Source organism: Cordyceps javanica, chromosome 7, assembly GCF_051103115.1.
Source record: "Cordyceps javanica chromosome 7, complete sequence".
NCBI lineage: Eukaryota > Fungi > Ascomycota > Sordariomycetes > Hypocreales > Cordycipitaceae > Cordyceps > Cordyceps javanica.
Genome location: NC_139301.1, coordinates 2,962,482 through 2,987,705, shown reverse-complemented (window position 1 = coordinate 2,987,705; position 25,224 = coordinate 2,962,482). Strand labels below are relative to the sequence as shown.

The window sequence follows — 25,224 nt, the reverse complement described above, 5'->3', positions numbered from 1 at the left end:
TTGTCTCAAAGTTTTTTTTCTTTTCCTCCGGGGGCGCAAAAGCCCACTTACAAAATGACGAGGTCTTGTCGGGAGGGAGGCTCCCTCGTACTACAACAGATGAGCGTAATAAGCGATGCGCTCCTTCTTCTTTTTTTTTCTTTACTTTTTGGCCCATCTGGCCTTTTGCGGTGGCATCCCGACTCGAGCCCGTGTGTGACCCATATCATGGAACCCCGGGGACACGATGGCATCAGGGCGAGTTTACGTGGGCCATACTTGGACACCCATAATGAGACTTGCTTCATCTCAAAGACGAAAGAGAAGACGAAGCAAGAAAAAAAAAAGGCATCATCGTCCATGCAGAAGGGCTTGGCGTAGCAGAGACGGTAGGCAAGTGGGTAACTAACAGTTCACTATCGGATCGAGCCGCTCCTCTCCTCTCCCAACCCGGCGCATCATTCAAGCTAACCAACTAGTTGGCCAGTTAGTTTTGCCCTTTTTGGACCTCACAAGAATCGCCGTTTCACACATTTCTCGTCGTAGCAAGCCCATCAAACCGCTAACCAACTAAAACCCGCCCAGGATTCTGAGTACTATAAACCCCCACCGGGGACAAGGGGGGGGGGGCCAGAACAAGGTCCAATTCCTGCTGCGCCAGATCTCGATGCGCATTCTCATCTTGTCCACTTTGCCCTGCAGAAAAAAAATGACCATCAAGGGAAAAAAAGAAGGCAGAAAGTGCGCAGAAATGTGTAACCAGTGGAGTCTGACGCAGAGCAGACGATGTCATGCATGATGTACACCACCACCCCCCCTCCCTTCCTCCCCTTGATGGGATGATTTGCAGAAAGATCTTTTCAACATTGACTCATTTCGAAACTGAGGATCCTTTTTGAAACGAAACAGGTTGTTGTGTTCTTTTTTTTTCTCCTTCGGCAGGCTGAGCCGAAATCATCACCGAAACTCAAAACTCCTCTCATTGACTCACAATTTCTTCATGACTTTTTTCCTTGACTCATAAAACACAGAGAGAAAGAAAAGCCCCCAAAAAAAAAAGCAAGGGTGAAAAGGAGAGAGGGAAAAGAAAAAGCAGCGTAGCGTAGTCCTACAGACGCGGAAAACTGTTTGACTCGTTCAGCAGAAAATGAATAAGTGCACTGTTTGGACTTGTCCCTGCTACCGCCCCCCCGCCCTTTCTAAATGACGATTCATCGGGGGAAATTTCCATCATATTTTTTTTCTTGTTTGAGACAACGGAGCTGACGTAAAACTAAAGAGACACGCCAGCCTAGATAAGATCAAGCAAGGCCATGTATGTACATACGCGCGGGGTGGCGCGAGAGCGCGCCAAGGATGAGACAACTGACCTGGTCGGGTTTGACACACACACACAACTTTGCATGGGCTACGTGGCATCAGAATGTCTCGATAGGCTAGAGATTCCTTTACAGCTGTTTCCGAAAAAAAAAAAGAGGTGCTGTCAATGTCGAAAATGAGGACGTTCTTTCTGGGCATTGCGACAATGTCGCATTAGGGGGGAAGGATTGTATAGTTGAACGAGATATCATGGCAAAATACAAAAGATTGGCGAAAAGAATGGCATGTCATTTTCAACATTAATCTATTTTGCGCAAACACTGCGTGGGAACTGCAACGCAACATGCATCCCCCTTTTTTTTAATATAAACTCTTGCTCCTAAATGCTACAGCACGTCGCCGCCCTCGTCTTTGGCCGCCGCCGTCTGTATCCTCCACAGCGAGGCATACCGCCCGTCCCGGGCCAGCAGCTCGCGGTGGGTGCCGCTCTCGACAATGGCGCCCTGGTGGACGACGAGGATCCTGTCGGCGGCGACGACGGTGGAGAGGCGGTGGGCGACGGTGAAGACGGTTCGGCCCTCGCTGAGCGCCTGGAGGGCCTGCTGGACGGCGGCCTCGGTGGCCGAGTCGACGGCGCTCGTGGCCTCGTCGAGGACGACGATGCGCGGCCGGCGGACGAGCACGCGCGCAATCGCCAGCCGCTGGAGCTCGCCGCCGCTGAGCCGCACGCCGCGCTCGCCGATGCGCGCGCGGTAGCCGTCGGGGAAGGACAGGATCTGGTCGTGGATGCGCGCGCGCCGGCACGCGTCGTAGACGTCCGCCTCGGTCGCGCCCGGCCGCGCGTACAGCAGGTTCTCCATGATGGTCTGGTCAAACACGGACGGGTCCTGCGGCACGGCGCCGAGGCTGTCGCGCAGGCTCGACAGCGTCACGTCGCGCAGGTCCTGCCCGTCAATCGTGATGCGGCCCCGCGTCACGTCGTAGAAGCGGTACAGCAGCTTGAGCAGGCTCGACTTGCCGCTGCCCGTCTCGCCCACGAGCGCGATCGACTGCCCCGGCGCGACCTTGAAGGAGATGTCGTGCAGGATCGGCCGCTCCGGGTGGTAGGCAAACGAGACGTTTTGAAACTCAATCTCGCAGTCGGTGATGCGCAGCGGCCGCGCGCCCGGCTTGTCCTGCACCGACGGCTTGGTCTGGAGCAGCTGGTACAGCCACTCGGCCCTGACGAGCTGTGAGGCCGTCGAGTGCAGCTGGTACGCCAGCGACATCATCGGGTAGCTGATGACGCTCCAGTACGACGTGATGAAGACGAAGCTGCTGACGGTCGACTGCCCGTCGGCGACGCGCGTCGCAATCATGTAGCACACAACCAGGTAGCCCACCTCGAGGACGAGGTTCTGCATCGAGTACACGAGATCGGAAATGTCCGAGTAGCGACGGTTGGACAGGAGGCTCTTCATGACGGCGCCGGTGTAGCGCTGGTGCTCAAACTTGCGCTGGTTGTGAATCTCCACCGTGTACCAGTTGCCGATGGCGTCGTACAGCACCTTGTTCTCCTCCTGGTCGTTGTTGACGGACCGGCGCTCAATGGCCGCGGTGAACTTGTTGCCCTTGGCCGTGACGTAGGCGTTGACGACGGTCGCCATGAGCATCACCGCGCCCGTCGACGCGTCAAACTTGTTGGTGAGGTAGACGGCGGCGACGAAGAGGTCCACGATGCGCGGGCCGAGCCCGAGGCCAATGTCGAGGATGAACGTCAGGTCCGTGCCCTGCTCAATGGCCGTGATGACCTTGCCCGTGCTCCGCGAGGTGTGGTAGTCCATGGAGAGGCTCATGACGTGAGAAAAGGCCAGCGAGTTGAGCTGGTACTTTGAAAACTGCGAGATGCGGATCCGCGCAAAGTTTTCCAGCACCTGCGCCGCCTGCTGGACCGGAAAGTTGAGAATAAAGTAGAGCGCAAGCTCCTTGACCGGTACGTGGCCTTGGGGACAGCTAGGTCAGTCGGGGGGGGGGGGTTGGCAAGAGTTGGCAACGAGCGAACTTACCGGTCCCCTGGTAGGCCGTCAGGGCATCAATGACTTTTGCGAGCTGGATCGGGATGAGCAAGGTTGTCACTCGATCAACGCAGATGCAACCCAGAAGAACCAGGAGCCAAAATTGCGTAAAGCGATCTTTGTACGGTATCAGATGAGGCAGAAAGATTGTGAAGCCTCTGAGATAACCGATCCAGCCGGTTTCTTCCAGTCGCTTCTGTGAGAGCAGTTTCATGCGCTCCTCTTCCTTGTCGTCTTCGTTCATATCCTCGTCATCACTGTCGGTGCCCTGGCCGTCGCCGTCATCGCTATCCTTGCCATCGTCGTGTTCATCTCGATACGGCGATGTGCCGTACGCGGCAGACGTCTGGCCCGGCACCGCTGATGCCGACGCACCCAGAAGCGACTGCGTCTCTTCATCTGCCCGAGTGTCTGTTGTAGCTACGCGCCGCAAGGCGGCCGCAGCGCACACCGCCGCGGTGACGGCGGACGCTATCCGAAACAGCTGGATCGCGAGATGAGCAACGTCCCAGCCAGTGTCTGCCCTGGCGGGCAGTGATCTCGCAACAACGTGCGTGGTGTCGCAGGTTGCGGCAAGAGTCCAGGCAACAATGTACCTTGGCCAACCGGGCTGCTTGCTTTCCAGAAGCAGAATACTGATGAGCGACCAGGCGAGCGAAGAGATCAACACATAACACTGCAGCAGGGTCAGCGAGGGCGGTCGCAAATCAGAGGTGAGCGCAGGCGGCAGCGTACAATCACAGACGATGCGATGATATAGCCCTTTTCAACACGGCTCTGTATGTGATATAAAATTGCCTCTGTCACCTGAGTCTGCATCAGCATATGGTACTTTGAAGCCGGATCATGGCGTGACGTACAAAGCTGATCGCCAGTAGGGGCGGCGTCCATTTCAGTCGCCATTGTTGCGCCTTTCCGACAGTGTAGATGGCGGATTTTGATTTTGGCGACAACAGTGTCTGAATGAGAGGAGCCACCAGAAAGAGCACGGCCAGCGCCAGAGGATAGGCAAGGTTGATGGCGTCAAGGACGCTGGTGGCTGACACCATGGCGGTGTAGGGTAGGTGGTGATCACAAGTTGTCAAGGAATGCGACCGTTGCAAATGCAAGGCGGGATAATCAGTTTCCGATCCACAGATGTAGGGCTGAAATCTGTTAATGCGATGGCCATCGAACAAGGAGATGGCAAAGCAAGCTTTTAAACAGGGCCGAATCCTTTCTTACTCATCGGCCATTGTGTGCAGCACAGCCACGCCCGCGATTGAAAAAAAAAAAAGCCTTGTCGACCCAACTGACTCACCAGGAGCGTATCAGCGACGAGGTCGACAATGCCCGCAGCCCCACGGCGATGACGGTCAACAAGGCCGTGAGGGAATCAACGTGAGACGGCGGAAAAGTCTGTGCTTGCATGTTCTGTGTTTATCAGGCCCGCCTCGGTATTATTAGCATGTGCAGAGCATAAGGCTCTCGCGGCAAGTTGCGACTGCTGCCTAGCGGCTTGCGCAAGCCTGTGGCGCGGTCGGGAACGAGGCCGATCTGTTTACAGGGTTTATTGCAGGGAGTGAAAAGGAGATGCCTAAACAGGCAACAAGTTTTTTAATGAAGTACCGAGTACATTCGCTGTGACTCTGAGGAAAATCTCCTGCATTTGCTCGAGCTAGCTAGCACCCGCCCTTTACAGTTCCTGGTTCTCTTCTTCAGCAACCCAACCAGTCTCGCCCTCGAGCACAGCGGCGTCAAAGTTGCGGATAAAGTCGTAGTAGAATGCCAGCATCTTCATGTGCTCGTGCATATCCACGCGCTCATCGATGGTGTGGATGGCGACGCCCGACCCTGGAGGGGCGGGGGTGAAGCGGTAGATGTTGGGAGTGAGGTCTAGTGACAATTTGTTAGAGCTTATCTATCGATCAAAACACTGGGACACTGCAAAAAAAAAGAAAAAGAAGAAAAAAAAATTGACTCACTCTGGTAGTGACGGGTATCAGTGTTGCCCGTCATGGTCTCGCCGACGGGAACGACAGTGCCGTCGAAGCGGAGCGTGTGCTGGGCGGTGCCGGAAAAGGTGTCCCAGACCTTGCCGTGCATCGGCGAGACGTTGGCGGGGTGCGAAGTCTCGGAAGTCCGGAGCGTGAGCTTGCCCTTCCAGTCGACCTTGTACCCGGCGTCGGCCTCGTCGGCCTCGTCGGCCTCGTCGGCCTCGTCGCTCCTGCCGCCGGCCTTGGCCGCGTAGGCCGCGTAGTCCTTGTCGCCCTCGAACGCGGACACGGACAGGTTGTAGCGCCGGACAATGGGTTCAATGTAGCGGACGGTGTTGTGCAGGACCTTGGCGATGCCGTCGTCGCGCGTGACGCGGTAGTTGACGCCGAGCGTGACCTTTTCCGGCATGGCGTTGATCTTTTGCCCGCCGGCGATAAAGTCGACCGCCTGCGAGGTGCGCACCGTGAAGGACTCGGCGAGGCCGAGGCGGTCGAGCGCGTCGGCGACGCCCTGCGCGTCGCCCCGCCGGACGCGCTCCGTCACCTCGGGCATCTCGCCGGGCGAGTACCGCGCCAGGCAGGCCATGTGGGCGTAGACGGGGCTGTCCCGGGTGAGCGCGGGCCGGTACGGGTGCGCCTCGAGCGCGGCGACCACCTCGGCCATGATGCCGATGCCCGTGTGCGGGAACGGGATCGAGCTGTGCCCGCCCACCACGTCCAGCTCGAACCAGACGTCGACGTGGCCCTTTTCCGTGACGCTCGGCAGCACATACTTTACGTCGCCGACCGTCTGGATGCCGAAGCCGCCCTCGTCGAGGATCACGGCGAGGCCGTCGTCGCCGTACCGCGCCGTCAGCGTCTCGGCAATCTTTTGCGCCCCGCGGAACCCGGAGCACTCCTCGTCGAAGCCGAAGCCGAGGAGCACCGTGCGCCGCGGCCGCCAGCGGGTGGTGCCGGACAGCATCGTCTCGAGCGTCGACAGGATGGCCGTCAGGCTGTTCTTGTCGTCGCTCGCGCCCCGACCCCACAGGAACTGGCCGTCGTAGTGCGCCTCAAAGGGGGGGTAGGTCCAGGTGGACTCGTCGGCGACGGGGACGACGTCCTGGTGAGCCATCAGCAGGATCGGCTTCAGGTCCGGGTCGCTGCCCTGGACGGTATAGAGGAGGCCATATGTGTTGACATGCTCAACTTTGGCGTGCTTGTAACTGCAGCATTTTTTTTGTCAGCGTCCTCGTGTCTAGCTCGCCAGAAAAGAAAAAATGATCAAAAATTGAAAAAAAAAAGAAAAGAAAAGAACATGGCTGGCTGGTCACCTACACTGCCGGATACGACTTCCTAATCACACGGTGCAGCTCGTCAAAGGGCTCCCAGCGATCGTCCTCACCAATCTCGCCGAGGTCGTCGTAGCAGACGGACGGCACGCGGACAACCGCCTGGTGGCGCTCGACCTGCCTCTGCAGCGCGGCCTTGCCGCCCCAGAGCTGGGAGCTGTGCGGCAGGCCGTCCCCGGACGGGTCAATGGGCGGGGGCAGCCGACACTCGGACGCGGCGTCGTCGACGACGGAGCTGCTGGCGGCCGGCCTCGGCGCGACGAGAGCAGAAACGCTCGCGGCGGCACCGGCGAGCAGAGCAAGCTTGGGGAGGACCATGTTTCTGTTCAGCTCGGGTCCACGGAAGCGGGAATTGTTGTTGCAGCAATGCAGCAGCAGCAGGAGCAGAGAGAAAATTGTAACAAACTGAGTTTGTGGGGGAGGGGGGGGGGGAAACAGGCTTTATATGTATTGCGCCAAAACGTGGGGAGAAGCTGAGATGCTGTCTCGGGGGACGCAGATGTCAATGTCTCGGCAGCACAAAGCGGTTTCGGAAGCTCCGTTCAAGGTGCGCCGGCCGGGTAGGGGACCCGGCCGCGCCCAGTCCCGATGGGGAAGGCAAATCAGCGCTATAGCCGGAGAGGCTTCCCGCCGCCGACAGACAGTCACATCCGGCAAGTCGGTGCATAGTCCCGCATCGATTTGCTATATAGTGAAATGTATAATATCGCATAGTAAATGCAGGGCCCAAAGGTCGATGCTCGAATCGCCCATCCGAATCAATATGCCAGTGATGGAGTCGCGTGACCGCACACAATTGCGTCTCACAGCCTCGGAACCTAGTTAGTCCATAAATATGGATTTCTTTGTGGGCCGCGCGGGAACGCCCCATGGAGCTCCGAATCGGCAGAGGATTACGGCAGCCTATAACTAGGTCGATTTTGCATTCTTATATCAAAGAGTACGTACTAGGCATATACTGAGAGTATATATAATTATTTTTTATATAATTACAATTATATTCAAGTAATATAATATCCAATTATAAAATTATATATATTATTCTATGTAGCATCAGGGAACCGACTCAGTTGTATGTAAGTGATTTCTTATTCGTATTGTTCGCGTCTGCTGTGCGGCAGGGAGTATCCTTGGGCTTAACTGCTGCCTAGCGTTAAAGTTTCTCGTTTTCAATTGAGGTCTGCTCTTGTTGCGTACCAACCATTCCTTTAATAATTAACCGTAGGCTGGTCCGTAGCCGTCGAGTGCTTTGCCTCTTCCGAGATTGGGTGTGTTTGGGTCGCCCAATGAAATAGCCAACCTTTTATGGGGCTAGAATGCTCCCAATCATCCAATCAGCTGGTTTGCTCACCTGTTGGTGCCTGCGGCCTTCATCAAGGAACAAGAGAAAAAACGCAGGACAGACGCTTGCTACCTTACTTTGTAACTCTACGGCGAATAAGTACCTCTATAGCCACTCGTATCGCGTGAGGCTGCCTTTCTTCCTACGTGAGTCTAGCGGCATCCTTGCTCTCAAGAACACGATGGGTTATTTCCGCCCGGCTCCCATCTTCTTCATTTATCATTATTCACAATCATAGTTTTATCGTTATTCGGCAATCACAGTTTCAAACACTTTCGACTTTGGAGGAATATAATTATATCATTTATTAGCTTTACGCCTGTAAGATAAACGACCCATCATATTACCCACGGATCATCATCATTCGTCGGCAGACCATTCTGCCCGCCCCCCAATTTTCGAATTGGACGATGAAGACATTCTTTCGAATATTGACGGTCGCATACATGGTCCGATGAACAGGTTCATCGATAAATACTTTGGCAGCTTTCAGCATACATACAAAGGGTCATGTTTGGAGATTCGGAATGCTGGAACCATTTGTGGTCGCTATACTGTTCCGCCAGTAGCACCCTCACCCAACAGTTTCCTATCCTGGTTCTTCGACTTTGCAACGTGCGAGCTGGATAGCGCCCGGGGTTCATGGCACATATCTGGCGACAACAAAGCACCTGAGAAGGGAGGTACGGGCGACGACAGTGTTGCATTTTCCTTGGCCATGCCGACTTCATCGGCTTCATGCGAGCAGATGCGATGGGACCGTATCCAGGTGATTGGGCAGTTCCACTCCAATGATTGTCTTTCTTACCAAGATGGACTGATACAACTCTGCCGATCTGCACATGAAGTGTTTCTCAGCCAGCCTACACGATTGTTCTTACATGGCTTGTACATGCGCTCTTCACTGATCGAACTTTGGGTCTTTGATCGATCTGGTCTATTTTGTAGTAAAGCATTCGACATTCGCAAAGATTTCGCACAGTTTCTCCCAATCGCTCTCAGCTACCAGCATATGACCGACCAGGACCTCGGGAAAAGCAGCATCATTGAGACGGGTGTCGACGGTAATTATATTAAACTTGATTGTATGACGGATGGCTTATCAGGAAAGCTTCATGTCGAGGACTATCCAATTGCTGCCCAACAAGATCTTGTTGGTACAGGCACAACCTGCTACCGGGCTAAAGTACAAGGCTCCCACGATTGGAAGTACGCCCTGAAGCTGAAGTGGCAGTGGGCCCAGGAGCGTCCGGAGAACGAGCTTCTAAATTTAGCCAAGGAGAAATGTGCCTGGGGTGCTCTATCCCTCGATTACTACAAGGAGCTCGAGAATACGGCGAATCTGCGTCGAGGTCTTCGATGGGGACACCAGCGAAAGTTTGTCAACCCATCCATTGGCGACAGACATTACAATATCGACCAAGAAACTCAGCAACCTGATTGCAATGTCGCCGGACTCGCTCAATATACGGAAGAAACCAGCAACTTCTTTCAAAAGCGCATCTTAATCTGCACAATTACTTCTCCTCTCGGCAGACCCCTTGGCACCTTCCAATCTCATGTAGAGCTGCTTCAAGTGTTTCGGGATGCTATCAAGTGTCATCGAGCGCTCTATTACGATGCTGAAATCCTTCACCGCGATATCTCACCCGGGAATATCATCATAGTAGATCACCAGGATAAAGATCAGCCAAAGGGGATTCTGATAGACCTCGATTCCGCCATCAACCTTGACGAGGCATCGGAAGCAGGGCTCGGAATTACCGGCACCAGGCCATTCATGGCCATTGGCGTCCTCAGAAAAGAACCCCCTACTTATCGACATGACCTAGAGTCTTTCCTGTATGTCCTCCTATGGACAATAATAACGAATCACGCAGAGTCTCCGCCGGCGGGAAGCCGGCTTCGACAATGGAGCAATGGCGATTGGGATGAACTGGCTGCACGCAAGTCTCTCGACATGGCTGAGGAGAAAAGAATACAAGATATTTTGGGCGAGTTCGGCAGCGAATTCGATTCTCTGAAGCCACTGGTTGAAAAACTACACCAACTCCTGTTTCCTCTACGAGATGGAGCAGTGTGGACGGGTACTGACGCCACGCCCGTCGCCACAGGCAAGCTCTACGAAGGAATGATTGCGGCGTTTGAGGGGGCTATCACTTCGGAGGGCCAAAGATTGATGTAATTATGCAGTATACAGCTCGCGTCTATTTCTGGCATGAATCTGATCTGCAGCCGACCTAGCATAATTCAGGTCGACACAATGTCGACTTTGTGATCATGATAGTAGCCCAATTCCTTCAGTTTGGCTCCCCTCATTGGAGCTTCTGAAGCCATCATTAGGCGGTTAGGTCTCCCTGGCGGGAACAACATTTACGGATGATGTTGGCAGGAGCAGGGTCTGGACAGTGCCACTATCAAGTGAACCATGCGCCACCGAGCGCCAGACGCCTGTCCGACTCTTGTATCGAGGAGGACAACTTCACGCAGTGATCTGGCTCTTTGGGCAGACTCACGCATCTCGATTGCCTCCACACCAGCCAGCTCCGTTAGCCCAGCAAAAGTCCAAAATTACAAAACTAAATCGAAAGCGAGGTATCACGCCATCTCAGGCTTTCACTTCATACGTGCGACCCGACATGATACACTTTCTTGCGTAGAGATGAAGCTGGATTTCATTTCCTGGATAATACTGTTGAGAGATACAAGTGTATGCCGAGTGGCCCCGAATCGAAGATAGCTTCCACCCGCTCGAAGCCGTTCATGGCAGTCTATCGCCGGCCTGATGACGTGTCCCAAACTTAGGCGCCGAGCGTATGCACCCCCAGCGACTGATGGATAGTGATTGGTATAACAAGGTGCTTGCAAGTTGCGGTCCACAGTATACGACGGCCTTGGCCGGCTACGGTCACATGAATGCATGCAAGAGGTTGGCATATCCGCCGATATGGTGGCATGTACGCCAACTACGGCGGCCACACCACTTTGACGTTTCCAATGGCGACCAATTTCAGCGGCCGGAGACAGGTCATGTTCGCCTTATTGTACGAATCCAGTGTGAAGGTATAAGATCCTACTGCCCTCCTCGCTGCCTGAATTTATTGGAATGCCACATAATCTACAGCCTCCACGATCCAGTATATCCGGTTAAGCCGCCTATCGCGCCATGCTATCGGACAAGCCTCGACTTTATCTCGCTCTCTACGCTCGAGGGGGCGACGGGTTAGTACCAGGCCAATGCTATCTCGTCCGACCAGCATGTCGCCTGATGCGAAAATTGTCTACGTATCACTGAGCCCTGATTGTAGGGCCTAAACAGGAGGACCCGAATACCGGAGGAACGCGGTACCATGCCAGGCAACACATGTTTCAGTGGCAGTATATGAAGAGGTCGCCATCAGCACCGCGGCCACCCACATGTTTCTTGTCCGTGTTCTCGCCGCCAAGGTTCAGAAGATGGGCCGCGTCGAGTCAATTTTGCGAGGCGTGCCCGTCCGCCCAAAACGTGCCCGGCTGGACATGCCGGTCCTGGGTCACGGAGGCATACGAAAAACTCAGAAACGACGGCAAGGCCCTTGGTACGTGCCCTGATTAGGAAACCCTAAGCGAAGCTGCACTCTGGTATGTGCACAAGAAGACGGAGGCGCATCGGTTTGATGGACTGGCACCCATGATCAGTTTAACGTCTCAGAGGTGGCCACGTACAGTATGGTTAACGGACACCTAACAGACAGACCAGGGTGCTGAAAGAGGAACTCTCTGACTTGCAGCTTGTCAGTAGTCATTGTTGTATTTTCGTCGAGTCGCTTCCATTGCTAGTGCTTCCGGGAAAGGCTCCAAGAAGTGGTCCACCTCTTGCTGCCAAAACTGGTTCTGGGGGTTCACGTTCCAGGCCGAGGTATACTCCCAGTACGATGGCATCCAGCCCGCCGTTTCCCAGTCGACGATGCCGACGACCTCGTCACCGCGGGCCAAGATATTCAAGGAGCTCAGGTCGCCGTGCGAGAAGACGGGATCCGGCCACGGCCGGTTGTGAAAGGCGATGAGGGGCCCGAGTTCTGGTATCGCGACTCCGGCGTACTCTGGCTCGTCCACACCGGCGCGAAGCTCTCGATGAAAGTCGCGGATGGTCCGGAACGGGCCCCAGAAGCTCGGCCCGGGCAGCCTGGCATCGTAGATGGGGCCCCCGTCCACGTTTGACACGCCGCAGCAGCCCGCCGCCGGGGCCGGTATCTGGCGCATCTGCTGCATCATGCCCCGAAGGCTGCCGAGGATGCGGGCCCGCGACTCGGGCGTGCGCCGGCGCCAACCACGGGCAAGCATGACGCCCTCGATGCGCTCCATGACGATGTAGACGCGCCCCTTGTGCTCGAATGCGCTGTATACCTTGGGAACCGGGATGGTGGTGTGCTCGGCGACGAATCGCATCGCAGACGCCTCGGCGAGCGAAGAGAAGGAAGTCGACTTGACGCAGAGCTGGGGGGTAAGGAACGTGACGGGGCCGGCCCGCGGGAAGAGCCACCTGAGGCATCGCAAGGAGACGACCCGGCATAGGATGATCACGGCCCATCGCACGAAAAACCCATCATTGATGGGCTGGGATGCCATGGCGGCTATACAGCGACGAGCTGGCCGAAGAAGAGGATGCCCACAGGTTGTGTCTGGGCGTTGCCGACGTGCCTCGTCCATCTCTAGGACAGGGTGCGCCGCCATTTCAAAGACACGTGACGGAGGCTATTCTCGCGACTCAAGGGTAGTCACTAAATTAGTTATTCAGGGAATTTATACATGACTCAGAGTGACTTTATATAAAAGAGTAATTAAACTATTCATTCTTTTTGAAGTCTACTCATCTTGAGCTTTTTCAGTTTAAAAAAAGCCTTTTTACTCTTGTTTATACAAAATTCATCAGCACCTACCATCCCCAGCCTTGTTGGACTTTTCTTAATGCATCACGCGCCCGTGAGGTCAGAGAAGAAGAAGTGACCCTCATGCAAAACCTGGCGCTGGCAGACGAACCCGGCCGGGGTGTAGAGAATATCTTGCGTCTGGCGGCGGAAAGACAGCCACTCCTGTAGAAACTGCAGAGGCTGCTGTATTTTTATGCCGCCTCCGCCGCCACCGCCGCCGCCACCGCCGCGAGTTGCCCTGCCCGGGCTGGGCGGGACGAGACCCAACCATGCAAGCAGGGGCTCGTACTCGGCAATGTCAAAGTATAGCCGGCCACTGAGAATGCCAACCTCGATTCCAAGCCAGACTGGTATCTGGCATGTCCGTGGCCATTGCGGAACGGTGAGGTAGCTGAGGCAGTTGAAATGTTGCATCGATTTGGTTACGGGAGGGGTGTATCCCAGCAGCCAGACCCTCGGCTTTGCAATATTGCAAAGCCGAGGTATGACTGCATCTGCCTCCTCTGGTATGATGATGAGGCCAGTTTCTGCTGACGGGCTCCATAGGATCCAGTTGATAGGACGCTGCTGATGGTCAGAAAACTGAAGACGGAGAAGTTCCAACCCAATCACAGAGACTCACCACAATATCGTCCTTTCCCTTTTTTCCTCTTACTGCAACGGTGCACACAAACTCTCGAGAGACAAAGAGACGAGATGCCGTGGCTTGGATACCAAACGAGCTTCCAATTTTTGTCTGGCCAACATACTCAAAAGCCTGCGTAAAAGTCGCACCCGATGTATTCGCGCCGGTATCAAGTTGACCGGTCTGAATGAAATCTTTGATACCCTTATCCAGGCCGGGAAAGACGAGCGCAACGTGTGACTTTTTCGTCTCCTTCTCGCGCATGTGCTCGACTTCGAGCACTACTTCTCTTTCCTGCTCAACCTCCATGAGCGCCGAGGAGTCGCCTGCCTGCTCATGTGTCGCCATCCGCTCCGCATTTTGAGCAAAAGTCCGGAGCTGAGCAGAAGCAAGATGGCTGCGGCCCGCCAGTGCAGACGAATCTCTCGGACCGTACATGTCCTGCAGAGTCTGATCCTCCTTCTGTCGAATCACACCGAGTACCTGTTGCAGGTCGTCTTCTCTCAAGGCATAGTTGGGATTCTGTCTCAAGACGTCGGTGCGACGGCAAAATTCCCAGCACTGCGATCGGTACAGGCTCAGCATCTGCTCGTTGGCCTTGCAGCTCTGGTGGAGCAGCCAGCGCACAACATCTCGAGATGTGGGAGCAACAAGCCTGGAGGCATTATTCACATGAGCCAGTCGCAAATCGAGCATCGCATAATGTACCTCTGGCGAGGCCAGAAACACGACTGACTGCGTTGTCCCGAGCTGTCTGAGTCTCATGGCGGCTATGTCCATTTTTGTTTAATGTTAGTCATTTTTTTTTCTCGCCCTCGAGTAATAGAAGGGTAAACAACGCACCTTGGACAGTTTGATCCTTGGTTTGGCCAAGGCTCAACGTCACAGCGCCCTTTGCATCTGCAGGAAGCTTGAGATCCGTTCCACGGGTATGCCCTTCGTCAATGTATACGACACACGCCTTGATATCATTGGCAAAAGGGCTAGCAATGAGCGGCATTGGTTCTTTTTGGAACCTGGATCGCACCATGATCTGACTATTTGGCCCAAAATAAATTGCACCCTCAGCTCTCGGTTCAATTTCGAGCCATTTTCTGGCGACATCGTGGTTCTCCATTTCGAGGATATGAGCACCCGCATCAATCAATACGCGGATTTCCATCTTGCGGAGGAAGCGCAAAGTGGATTCTTCATCAAATCGGACTCCTTCGGCTGTCGCCGTCAAGTGACAATCGGCGTTTCTGCTCTCCAACAAGTGACACAAGACTTGTGCGTTGGTATTAATCAACTCGGGCAAGTCATTCTGCTGGATAGTCTGTGGTAGAATGTGCTTATTATCGTTGGTTCCGCTGAAACCCGTGGTCAAGTTGCTTCTTTGACCATCAACCTCGCTCGAGTGCAGCAGTGGAATGTCCCATCCCGACGCCAGAAGCTTGACGGGAAACTGCTTTGCAAATCGAGGAAAAACATAGTTGTTCAGGTGGTGATTTATGATTGTTCGGTTGAATCGTAGGTGCTCCCAGAGCGCTTCCACCTGGACTTCATCCTCGGGGTCGATCAGGTTCCAGTACCGAAGCGATGAGGGCAGCGTCGTGCAGGAGCAAACCCACCGATCGTAGTGAGCTGCTGCATCGTCAGACTGCATCACACCTTGCAGGCCTTGCTTTAGCTGGTCCTTGGAAAGACCCTGCTGATAAAAGGCAAGACATGTGAGGATGAGTGTCGTGTCGGGGTGTCCGTACTCGGCTGCCGGTGATGGGATACCCTTTGCCTCGAATGGCACCGCGATAGGTTGCCTGTCTGGATGCAGGCCATACTGTATATTCCACTTCTTCTTCAGACACACGATGAGAATCTGTTGGGATATCAGTCCGCGGAGAAGATAGAGAGCTTTGGGCCCAAAAATGTCGTCTTTTAACGAGGCCAAAGCAGTGTCCCAGTCTGTCGAAGAGACATGTTTACCGCTTATGATTCGCTTGATGAGATTTTTTGTCTCCCTGGATGCGTATTCCTGAAGCTGAATCTGCGGTAGCCGACCGTCACAAATATCCTCGACGAGAAGCTCGTTGAGTGCATTCTCGGGCTCGGTTGTGATGAAGTGTATAATGGGAAACCCATATTGTCGCGGAACAACAACAACCCTGTCATGGAATGTTCTCTGCAGAGTTAAGGCATGGCTTTCAACCAGATCCAGCAAGTGTTCGACAACCAGCCAGCGATATGGATGACCGTCAAGTGCCGTCAACTCTCCGCTAGGATATATGAGCTGCGTATGAACAGACAAAGTCATGTCCGACTCATCCAGTACATCTCGACAGGTTGATTCCATCCACTGCTGAATCTCCACCATCTGCTCTCCCTCTTTTCGGTGGTGGTCTGCAAGACGCTGCAGCCCACTTAGCTTGAATGATAGCACATGCGCGGGAAGGCAAAGCATAACGCCACCCATCTGCAGCATGTCGTTATGAATGCTCTTGTAAGCGGATAAAGTAGTGGCGTCGGAAGGAGATCGTCTGGAAAATGGAATGTGACGAACTTGGCGCCCGATGAGGCCGCCGATGCGGCTCTGGAGCACCTGCGCAGTCTGTAGCAATAGGGACTTTGGAACAATGACTCTGCAAAGGTTTCTAGTGTCCGCCAAGGCAATTGCAGCCATCGGAATCACGACTGATGTTTTCCCTATCAGTTCTGTTAGCCAACTCTTCGGGACCAAGACGATGGTTATGATGTGTTCTTGCCTGTTCCCATATTCATCTGCAACACAGAGTTCTGACCCGACTGAGGAGATACAATGGCCTTGGCCACCTCAGCCTGCAATGGCCGTATAAGAATATTATTGTCAATCTCCAAGAGCAGCCATTCCGGATACTCAGCCGGATGCCAATTGGAGTGGCCTTTGACCTGCAACTCGTCATGAAGCTTCTTGTCCTCATAGCTCAGTTGCGCATCTTCCATCCGCAGGAAGTGCTGCAAATTGGTGAACAAAACGCCAAGATGAATGAGCCACCTCTGAACTGGCTGCGAAAGGACCCTGAAACTTCCGAAACGCAGCTGCTCGAGGATCGCGGCAGGTGAAGTGCATGGCCACAGCTGCCCTGCTTCGAGCCATAAATGACAGGTATAAAGACGGGCCTGTAACTGAGAAATGGCATTGATTTGGGAGTAGATGAGTTGCTCATGACTATTAATCTCCGTTGCAAAGTTGCGTTGATCCGAGCTGAAACTGGGGCCTTTCGGCCTTGTAAGAGACACAGCCATTGCAACAATAGATTTTTCAAGGTCTTGGCCATACTGCTGCTGCATCACGTTTTCAGAGTCCTTGAATGGCTGAACCAGCTCGTGTAGGGAGGAAATTTCCTTCGAAATGGTCGACAGTCGTTTTAGAATGCCCTTCTCTCCGTGTTGATTAGAATGGTGAGGAGCCGCTGGAGCTTGTTCTCGGTCTTGATGGGATTCTCTGATGATGATACCAATCTCGTCTCCAATAGAGTCAAAGAGCTGCGAAAGAGACGGAATACAGAAGCTAGGGCGTTCAAAGGCGAGGCGAGATGACGAGGTAATTTCCGCGTCAGCCATTGCAGTTGCATAGGAGTCGCTCTGCACCGTGATACCAACACCATTTCCATTTTGGCCACTGCGTAGTGACTGCACTGTGGCTTCTAGCGAGCTTATATATTCCGCCAGCGAGTGATTCTGCGAAAGCCTCAGCAGCTCTGGCTTCAAAAAAACCCAAGCTTTCTTCTTGTCCAGCACTTTCAGCTCTAGTTCCTGGCAACCCTGGTAAAATCGCGAGCTCCTGACGGGCACATCAGGCCATGTGTCTTTAAGCCATGATGCAATATTTTTCGCGTCTTGCTCCATCCTAACGTCATACGATTCCTCGGTGGCTGCCACAGCCTGTCGAGCGCGGCGGCTAGCTTTGTCTCCGGACAGGTATATTGTGTAATCGTCCTGACTTGATACAACAAGCTTCCTGATTGTCGACTTGGAAAGACCCTGATCGGGTCCAATGTTGACGAATCTCTCAATGTCGGGCGGTGTCAAAGCTCGTAAACCGGAGTAGCTCCCGACCGCCACTAACCAGTCGGCGATGTCGGCGCTACATCCCGAAGAAAACACAAAAAGCGCGAGATTCAGCTGGGCCATGTGGTCTGCAGCAACCTCAGAGGATGCACGGAGTAGTCCAATAATTGGCCCAAAGACCTGGGATGCTTCGGCGCTGAGGATCCGCGCAATATCCAGCGTATCAAATGTGTTGTCGAAACCGTCAAAGGATCGCCACTTTTTCAGGATTAGGTGCAGAGTTCCAGGTGGCGGAAGCTTGCTAGACTTCTGTCGCAGTTGCTTGACGCTGCGATAGACTCTGAGATTCCCTTTAGCTCCGAATTCTGTGCCACGCTGGCAGTAATCGTCGCTCTGGCTGGCTTGGGATAGTAGATCAATGTCCGAAGAGTGCCTTATTCGCTCGTAGACTTGACGGCGGACCATGCCGCGAAGTGAAAGACAGTCCACACTGGGCAATGACTCAACATTTTTCTCTTGGCTGTCTTTAGGTCCATCAAACACGGCCAATGATTGAGATTGCCGTAGTATGTCTGCGGCAAGCGTTGCCAGCTGCTCATGCTGTATCGTCGCGGTCAAATAAGGGTCCCAGGTCACGCGCTGATAAAGCCGCCGGCTGGGCGGGTAATATTCTCTCGTGGGACTGAGATTCATAATCATGCGCAGTATTCTCTTTGGGAGTACGTTGAGAGGCTTCCACGGCTGGCTTTGGGCAGCTGTCAGACACAAACAGGCCTCTTCTGTTCCCGTACGGCCAGTGAGCTTGTCTGGAATAGGAAACGATGTCAAAGCATGGACCATGGCCTTGAGATAGAATAGAGCTGGCTCTGGGGCGCAGCTGAGCCTGCCTAGAAGCGTATCAACAGAAAAGAGGGCATAGTGCCCCTCGTTTAGAATCCTGACCGAGACGTGCGGCCCGTTTCTTCGCCAAGAACAAGAACCGATAGGAATCATGACGCTCCTATGGCGGGGATTGGTGAGGCTTCGAAGCACAAGTTTGCTCTCTAGGCCGTAGAGTGCGCCAATGTCCTGCACCGGGTCAATTTCTGCCTTGAGCTGATTCGACTGCAACAGGCCTTTTGCGTTAACAAAAAAGCGCATCTCTAGGCGCTTGATTTCGACCGAGAGACGTCCGCCGGCACTCATTGGTTGATAGATGTTGAGATAACTCGGGTTCTCAAAGTCTCTAAAGATGTTAGCAACGTTCCTGCCAATCTGCGATTGCGGCTCGACAAGACTAGATCCGTCCTTGACCGTCGTTCTCCCATTAACCATGAGTGTGGTGCGTCCGCGCACCACTGTCCGGGCATTAACATCCAATATCCAGTTGGAAAGCTTCCGAGTCCAAATGCCTGGTTTTCGTCGCATCTCAAGCTCGCCAGTGCGCAGGTTGAGCCAATGAACACAGTCATCCACCAGTCCCGAGGGAAGGTCGGACGTGGTATCGCTTCGAAACCATTTTCGCGGAACATACTGAAGTAGTTGGCTACCGAGTCTGGCACGAATTACAACTTCGTTCTTGATAGTTCCGATGTGTACCTCGTGATTATTGGCACTGTTGATGATCTGAAACTCCATCCCGGCAACACCAGAAGCTCTAGTGAGGAGATGCTGACCCTCGAAGAGCTCCATGATTCCCGAGTCTTGTTGAATCTCAAGCGGAAGCCTTCCTAGCGCTTTACCATCAATCAATAAATGACCCTCAATGGGATGGTAGTGAACGGTCTGCGACGAGACCACTGCCGTGGCAACTGTCCTTGAGATGAGCCAGTTGCCTCCGTCGCAGAACTCCCACTCATGGAACGACCGGACCGCAGATTCTCCTCCATGTGTCCATGTCTCGTTGACAACATTCTCGAGCACTGAAGTATGCTCAAGCGCTATCGCGTTAATGGTGTCGCTCACGCTGCACGCCCAGCTCATATATTGTGCTAGGAGGTGCCGCAGATCTGTAGGGACCGCATCCAAACCTGTAATGAGATTCTCAGAGAGAGCAATAGAAGCCCTGAAGAAATGTGCAGCATCTTTCTCACAAACAAGAGTCTCTTTGAATGTAGCAACCATGAAAGTCTGGCGACAAAGCAGTGATGCACATACTGCACTGGCAGCGGCCTTGCGTGCCGTCTCTCCATCCTTTGTGGACCTGACATCTTGACGAAGCTGACACATCCATTCCGAAAGAAGGATGCGTATTTCTTCAAGTCGAGATTCGACACTCGAAGTGATGCTTTCTGGCCCCAGGTGAAGCAGTCGCAGGGCAAACGTAATGAGAACACTTATGCCGTCTAGATCTCGTCTGCCGGACTGCAAAGCGCTCAGGCGCAAGCCGATCTGGTGGTTCAGCGTTTTGCAAAAATTATGGTCGTCGAATACAGAATGAATCTTTCCCAGGGCATCTCTCGAATGGGGCGGCCCAGCCTGCAATGCTAGATGGCTGAAGCACTTGGTCGTTGAGGCGCTGCTTATATTCAAGTTGCTGGATCCGAACTCCTGTACCAACACCAGCCATCTCCTGTAAGTACCCGAAATTACTGCCTGGTATGACTCAAACTCGTGGTGCGACATGCCCGGAGGACATTGATCCCGGTTGGCGGCGATTTCGTACGAGCTGGGATGCTCAAGATGGTCCATATAGAGCACAGGTTGATCAAAGGGATCTGAGATTCCCTGAGGAAGCCATGACCCAAGTCGATAATGATACCAGGGTTTCTCATTGCAATCCTCGGCCCAGATGCCGTTTTGTGCGTCGTAGTATGTAAACACCGGGCCAAACGGTAGCAGTACTTCAGCTGCCGCCTTGGGCATCTTCAGCGTCCGATAATGAGTTTGAAGGTAAGCCTTGCTCCGAGACGCCAGTGTAATCGAGCCGTTTTCATGCAAATTGTGCCGATAAGTCTTTAATGGTGCGAAGTCGCCCAAGACAATAGCTGCGTCGCCACCTTGCACTTTGTCCTTCCAACCAAGCATTCTCAGCCGCCAAGTAGCATCTCGATACGCGGCCAAGAATCTCGGCAACTTGAGTTCCAGTATAACAGCAGCTTTGTCTGCCTTATTTCTGGGGAGAAACTCTTCATGGACTTGAATCTTGAGGCGCTTGCGACAGCGCGCTCTCCAGCATCGCTTGCAGCCACGCACGTCCAGACTGCCGTCGGGCTGGCGCTTGCACGAGCAAGTTCCCCTTTGCATCTCGACCGTCAATCTCTGGTGCTCCTCCATGAGGTCGCCCAGCTCCTGGGACTTGGCCATTACAGACTTGGCAGACGCCGCCTCAATTCGATCTTTGAGTGACATCATCCCTGACTGTGCTCCATACTGTGTCATATATACCGCAGCAAAGGCAAGTTTATGGTGAGGGTCATGGAAGATGGTGTGTTGAGCGTCTGAACAGTTCGCGATGCGGTCCGCGATGTGTTCTTGCGCCTGGCGAAGTCGAACCATGTCGCTCCTCGACGTGAGACAGAGCATGTCGAGGGCCTCGGGAACAAAGCCAGGGTGGTATTGTGCCAGAATCGGACACGCATCTATGGCAGCAGAGTCCATTACAGTCCATAGCTCAAATAGGTCAAGCAAATACTGACTTTCGAGAACAGCGTTGTCGACATACTGGCTTCCCACCGCCTCCATGTAGGTGTTGATGGCCCGCGCCAGTCTCAGGCAGATTTCTTCTGGAGCATCACATGATTTTCGCAGTTTTGACATGCATTTCTGTGCAGAGTTCACAAGTTTGGAGTACTGGTTCGCGACATTGTTGATCTGCGCTAATGTCCCTTCTGCCCGGGGATGAGCGTCAGGTGGAACACGACTCTGACGCGGATTGATGTTGGAGGAAAGAAGCGCCCTGAGCTTGGGACCACTATTCGAAAGATGAAGAATAAGGTCGTTGGGGGCCGCATTCCGTGGCAGCAACGGAATTGGTCGCACAGTCTGTCGTTTGTGTTCATCCCAAAGGTTGGCGATGAACGTCTTGGTCTTTGTCACCGTCGACTCAAAAAATGCTTTATGCTTGAGAAATTTCCCGAGATAGCGGTCTCGCAATACCGATGGGGCATCTTCCATCTCTGTTTGCAATTTTGCGAGTCGACGGCAAACCTTGGCTTGCAGCATCAGCACCCGCTCAGGGTGCAGAGTCGCCTGGCAGTCGGCGAGAAGATGGGAAAGAGCAATGCAAATGATGAGTTTGTAGTGTATGCGGCTTTCCTTTGATTCATTGTCCGAAGAATCAAGTAGAAAGCGCTGCACCGAAACACGTAGCATCAGCCAATAAGGGGACCGTCTCCAGGGCTGCTCCGATGATCCCAAAATGACATCGTCTCTGACACGCTTGTGCACGACAGCAACAGAGAATGTTCTGCCCATAGCTTGCAAAAATGACATGAGCATTTCCGTGACGATTGCAGGGCTTGGACTGTCGCGTGTCTCGACAACGGCCTTATCTCCCTTGAAAGCTCGCGCGGCAAATTGGTCAAAGGCAATCTCAGTGGCCTGCTCCAAGAATACAGCAATAGTCTCCTGAAAGGAAGTATTGGTAAATTCAGTCATTGGAATAGCCACTGCGCGGCAGGGAAAGGTCCAAAGTAGAGCGTGCTTAGCTTCTAGCACAGCCGGGGCCGAGGCGGACACTTCAAATGCTTCAAACACGACCTCGTTGGCTCTAGAAAATTTTGTGAGCAAAAGGCTCGAACATTACCTAGTCATTCAAGAAGAAACCTACTCAATATTCTTGTAGATGGTGAGGGCAGCATTTTGCTGAGCGACGTGAAGAGCGAGCCAGTTTGCGCCCTCCGCGTCTGCAATGGTCCGAAAAGCCGCCATCAGCGTTTCGACAGAGACTGGGTTATGCAGCTCACGCGTCAAGAGTAGGGAAGCCTCGAGGGACCTCCACTGAGTGGTTGCGTCTGTGTCCTGCAGCTGCTTGCAGGCCTTAATTAGGCGCGTGGCGAGCTCCCAGTTGAGCGCGGATGCATCGTAATCATCATCGGGGGCGGCGAGAAGCTTTGGCGGTAGGACCAAGTGATCAAATACTGCGTCGAGCATCATCTTTTCCACAAGTAAGGGAGAAAATAAGGCCCAGGCCAAACAGAATATAAGCGAGACACAAAAAGAAAACAGATAACCTCAGCTAAAGAGAAAAAAAAACAGAGTATTTATGCCACCTCTAAGGGTTGTAGATGTCGAGCGTAAATGTCTAGAAAACGAGTTGCACGGTAGCAACGCCTTGGATACTTCTGTGAATGCAAGTTTGCTTTTCCGTCTTTCTTCTTCACTTTTGTTTTTTGTTTTTCTCGCTTTTGCAAACGCGGTGTGCGTCTGCGGGTTGCCTTGTCGCCGGTGTGAGGGTGCGCCACATGCCCGTTGCCAAGAACCAGACAACAGTGACGTTGGGCTTTCGGCATGAAAGGCTATCCGTATAAACTCTATACTTTCACAGACATGCCTTTCACCCTGTGGGTACCAAATATCCCAGTACCCGAGGGCCTACCACTAACACGCTTTTGGTGAGTGACATGTTGAGAGTCCCAGACACGCAGCCTCGAAACCGGCTCGAAACCGGCTCTTGTCCCCGAGATCTCTGTTCTTATCGAGTTGGCGTGCCTTGCACTGATCCAGGTGTTCTGTAGACTCCTACATTTTCTTGTTAAATTGGCGCGTTGTCGTGCCTGTATACTGTGTGCCTGTATCCGTGAATCATTCTGCCTCTTGCCGACTGTCGGGCATCCAGGTGCTGCCCAACGACAAGGTCGCTGGTTCTCTCATGTGTCGACATGTCGGGTTCCCATCTCTTCCTCGAGCTGTTGAATAACGAAAACGTTTTCTTCTCTCTTCAATTCAACCCGCTCGGCCGTGACCATTAGCCCCGCGATGATCGACGGGTAGATCACGCGCGGGCCGCTTTCGCTCTGCGATTGATTTCCGCCCATCCGACCCATCCGACCCATCCGACTTCTTGTTGAATTATGATTTGCAGTTCGTGGTCGCTACATATATTCAATAGCTCAGCCCCCCCTCTTGGCTATGGGGACACCGTAAAGTGGCAGACTGAGATTTTGCCCTTTGGCGCGCAAACGCAGAAGGTCAAGACGGAGCTGGCCTATCATCAGCAGTAGGCCGTCGCCATGGGTGCGAATTAGATGGGCCACTTACTGCGCAGTGAATAAAATAATGTTTGGCGGAGCGCCAACGGAATTGTGTCCGCTAAAAAGTAACTGGCCAGGGTCTGTTGCGGCGATGTGCAATGTGCATGACCAGTGGTAGGCCGTCGCTCGCTCGAGATCTGTCGCTGGCGCGAACAACTTCGCCAGGCAGCGAGCGTCCGTATTATAATACTATGCTCGGGCGCTGATTTCGTGAAGATGATTAGGTTTTCCTTTGCCACGACTTTTGAAACTTTGACTGTAATCATCTTGACTAATTTAGTATTTAATTAGTAAATACTAAAAATACTTCTTCCAAGCAATCTCCAACCCTGCTTCCACAGCGACACCGCCCAAGCTCCTTCTCCAGTGGGAGCCTAATTAGTAAGACCCAGTGTGAGCGTGTGCCTGGTCAAGGGTGGGGCCAGCGCCGCGTGGCAATCAGCCGATCGGGAGCATCACAGCGACACAAATGGACAATCCTTCCAGCTCTATCTAACCAGATACGCATTAACGATTAGCTCCAGTGACGACAAGCGCACATTCACGGGCGATGGAGAAGTAAACGCGAGCATGCTGCTGCCAAGGGCTAGGTACTAGGTATAAGGTTTCTCCTCGATTAACGGTGGGGCAGGCACTGGTACATACTGGCCGGCTGGCCGCGTGCTGGTTGCCCTAAGCAACGGTAGTGCGGGGTGCAGCGTCTTCTGATTGGCTCACTCCAAGTAACCCAAAACATCGCCCTTTCCGCAGCATCATCAGCATTCAAAGTACATACCGGCTTCTTTTTATACGCATTTCTTCTGCCCTGCAGCGTGCACACAAAGCGGAGTCCGTCATTTTGAACAGCATCGGCGGCACAGAAAGGTGTAAAAAGGAGTCAACTCCTGCACTCATCGAGCCATGCAGTATGCCCCCAGCAGTGTCATTACCTCTCGATACCGGTAGCCAAGGGAGGCCCTTAGGGACAAGGGCCTCTTCAAGACTGGCTATGAGGCAGCTCTCCACGTCAAAGCACAAGCAGAGCGATCTGCAGCCATCACCATCCGCAACGATGCGAGAGAATACGCAGCCACAGTCGCAACTACACCCTGAGCCACATGATAGCTCTGACGATGAGGTTCTTCTGCCGATGAAACTAAGTGCCTTCACAACGGCGCTGCTTAATGGACAATCCGAACCTAGCGCCGCATGCGCTGTATCAGCTGATCGGCCAGCGTCCCCGTCAGCCCTGCCTCCGCACAGGCTATGCGCACGGCGCAGCGCTCTTGCCACATCTACCTCAACCAAATCAAAGGATCATGGCCATCTGCGAGGAACTGATGGGCAGCGTAAGACTGAGATGATAATACAGGGTGACGGCCTGCAGCTCCCACTCGCAAAGCCAAGGTCACCAGCCGCATCCCAATCCCAAAGTCGAGGTGGCAGCCCGGCTCCTAGAAAGAGAGTCGTGAGTGTCGGCAGTACACCAGGGCGCGGAAGCCCGCAAAACGG

General features: G+C 53.6%; 6 protein-coding genes across 6 annotated transcripts; 2 read left to right on the top strand and 4 right to left on the bottom strand.

The window, feature by feature from the left end:
* Positions 1 to 1,685: 1,685 nt before the first annotated feature.
* V2A60_010385 (ABC transporter ATP-binding protein) lies at positions 1,686 to 4,402 on the bottom strand (the record flags this gene model as incomplete). The annotated part of the gene is made up of 4 exons (XM_083261641.1): positions 1,686 to 3,280; positions 3,345 to 4,029; positions 4,089 to 4,160; positions 4,214 to 4,402. The coding sequence occupies 4 exons, from the start codon at positions 4,400 to 4,402 to the stop codon at positions 1,686 to 1,688; spliced, it is 2,541 nt and encodes an 846-aa protein (XP_083117767.1).
* A 626-nt stretch (positions 4,403 to 5,028) lies between these two features.
* Positions 5,029 to 6,978, bottom strand: V2A60_010384 (uncharacterized protein; the record flags this gene model as incomplete). Its single annotated transcript, XM_083261640.1, has 3 exons — positions 5,029 to 5,228; positions 5,318 to 6,534; positions 6,647 to 6,978. 3 exons carry the CDS (start codon positions 6,976 to 6,978, stop codon positions 5,029 to 5,031), a joined length of 1,749 nt encoding a protein of 582 aa, XP_083117766.1.
* Positions 6,979 to 8,894: 1,916 nt separating this feature from the next.
* On the top strand, positions 8,895 to 10,187 carry V2A60_010383 (uncharacterized protein; the record flags this gene model as incomplete). Its single annotated transcript, XM_083261639.1, has 1 exon — positions 8,895 to 10,187. The coding sequence occupies one exon, from the start codon at positions 8,895 to 8,897 to the stop codon at positions 10,185 to 10,187; it is 1,293 nt and encodes a 430-aa protein (XP_083117765.1).
* Positions 10,188 to 11,260: 1,073 nt separating this feature from the next.
* Positions 11,261 to 11,593, top strand: V2A60_010382 (uncharacterized protein; the record flags this gene model as incomplete). The annotated part of the gene is made up of 2 exons (XM_083261638.1): positions 11,261 to 11,306; positions 11,376 to 11,593. 2 exons carry the CDS (start codon positions 11,261 to 11,263, stop codon positions 11,591 to 11,593), a joined length of 264 nt encoding a protein of 87 aa, XP_083117764.1.
* A 183-nt stretch (positions 11,594 to 11,776) lies between these two features.
* Positions 11,777 to 12,610, bottom strand: V2A60_010381 (uncharacterized protein; the record flags this gene model as incomplete). Its single annotated transcript, XM_083261637.1, has 1 exon — positions 11,777 to 12,610. One exon carries the CDS (start codon positions 12,608 to 12,610, stop codon positions 11,777 to 11,779), a length of 834 nt encoding a protein of 277 aa, XP_083117763.1.
* Positions 12,611 to 12,954: 344 nt separating this feature from the next.
* On the bottom strand, positions 12,955 to 22,636 carry V2A60_010380 (uncharacterized protein; the record flags this gene model as incomplete). The annotated part of the gene is made up of 5 exons (XM_083261636.1): positions 12,955 to 13,476; positions 13,568 to 14,307; positions 14,381 to 16,216; positions 16,312 to 22,250; positions 22,311 to 22,636. The coding sequence occupies 5 exons, from the start codon at positions 22,634 to 22,636 to the stop codon at positions 12,955 to 12,957; spliced, it is 9,363 nt and encodes a 3,120-aa protein (XP_083117762.1).
* Between the last annotated feature and the right edge of the window lie 2,588 nt (positions 22,637 to 25,224).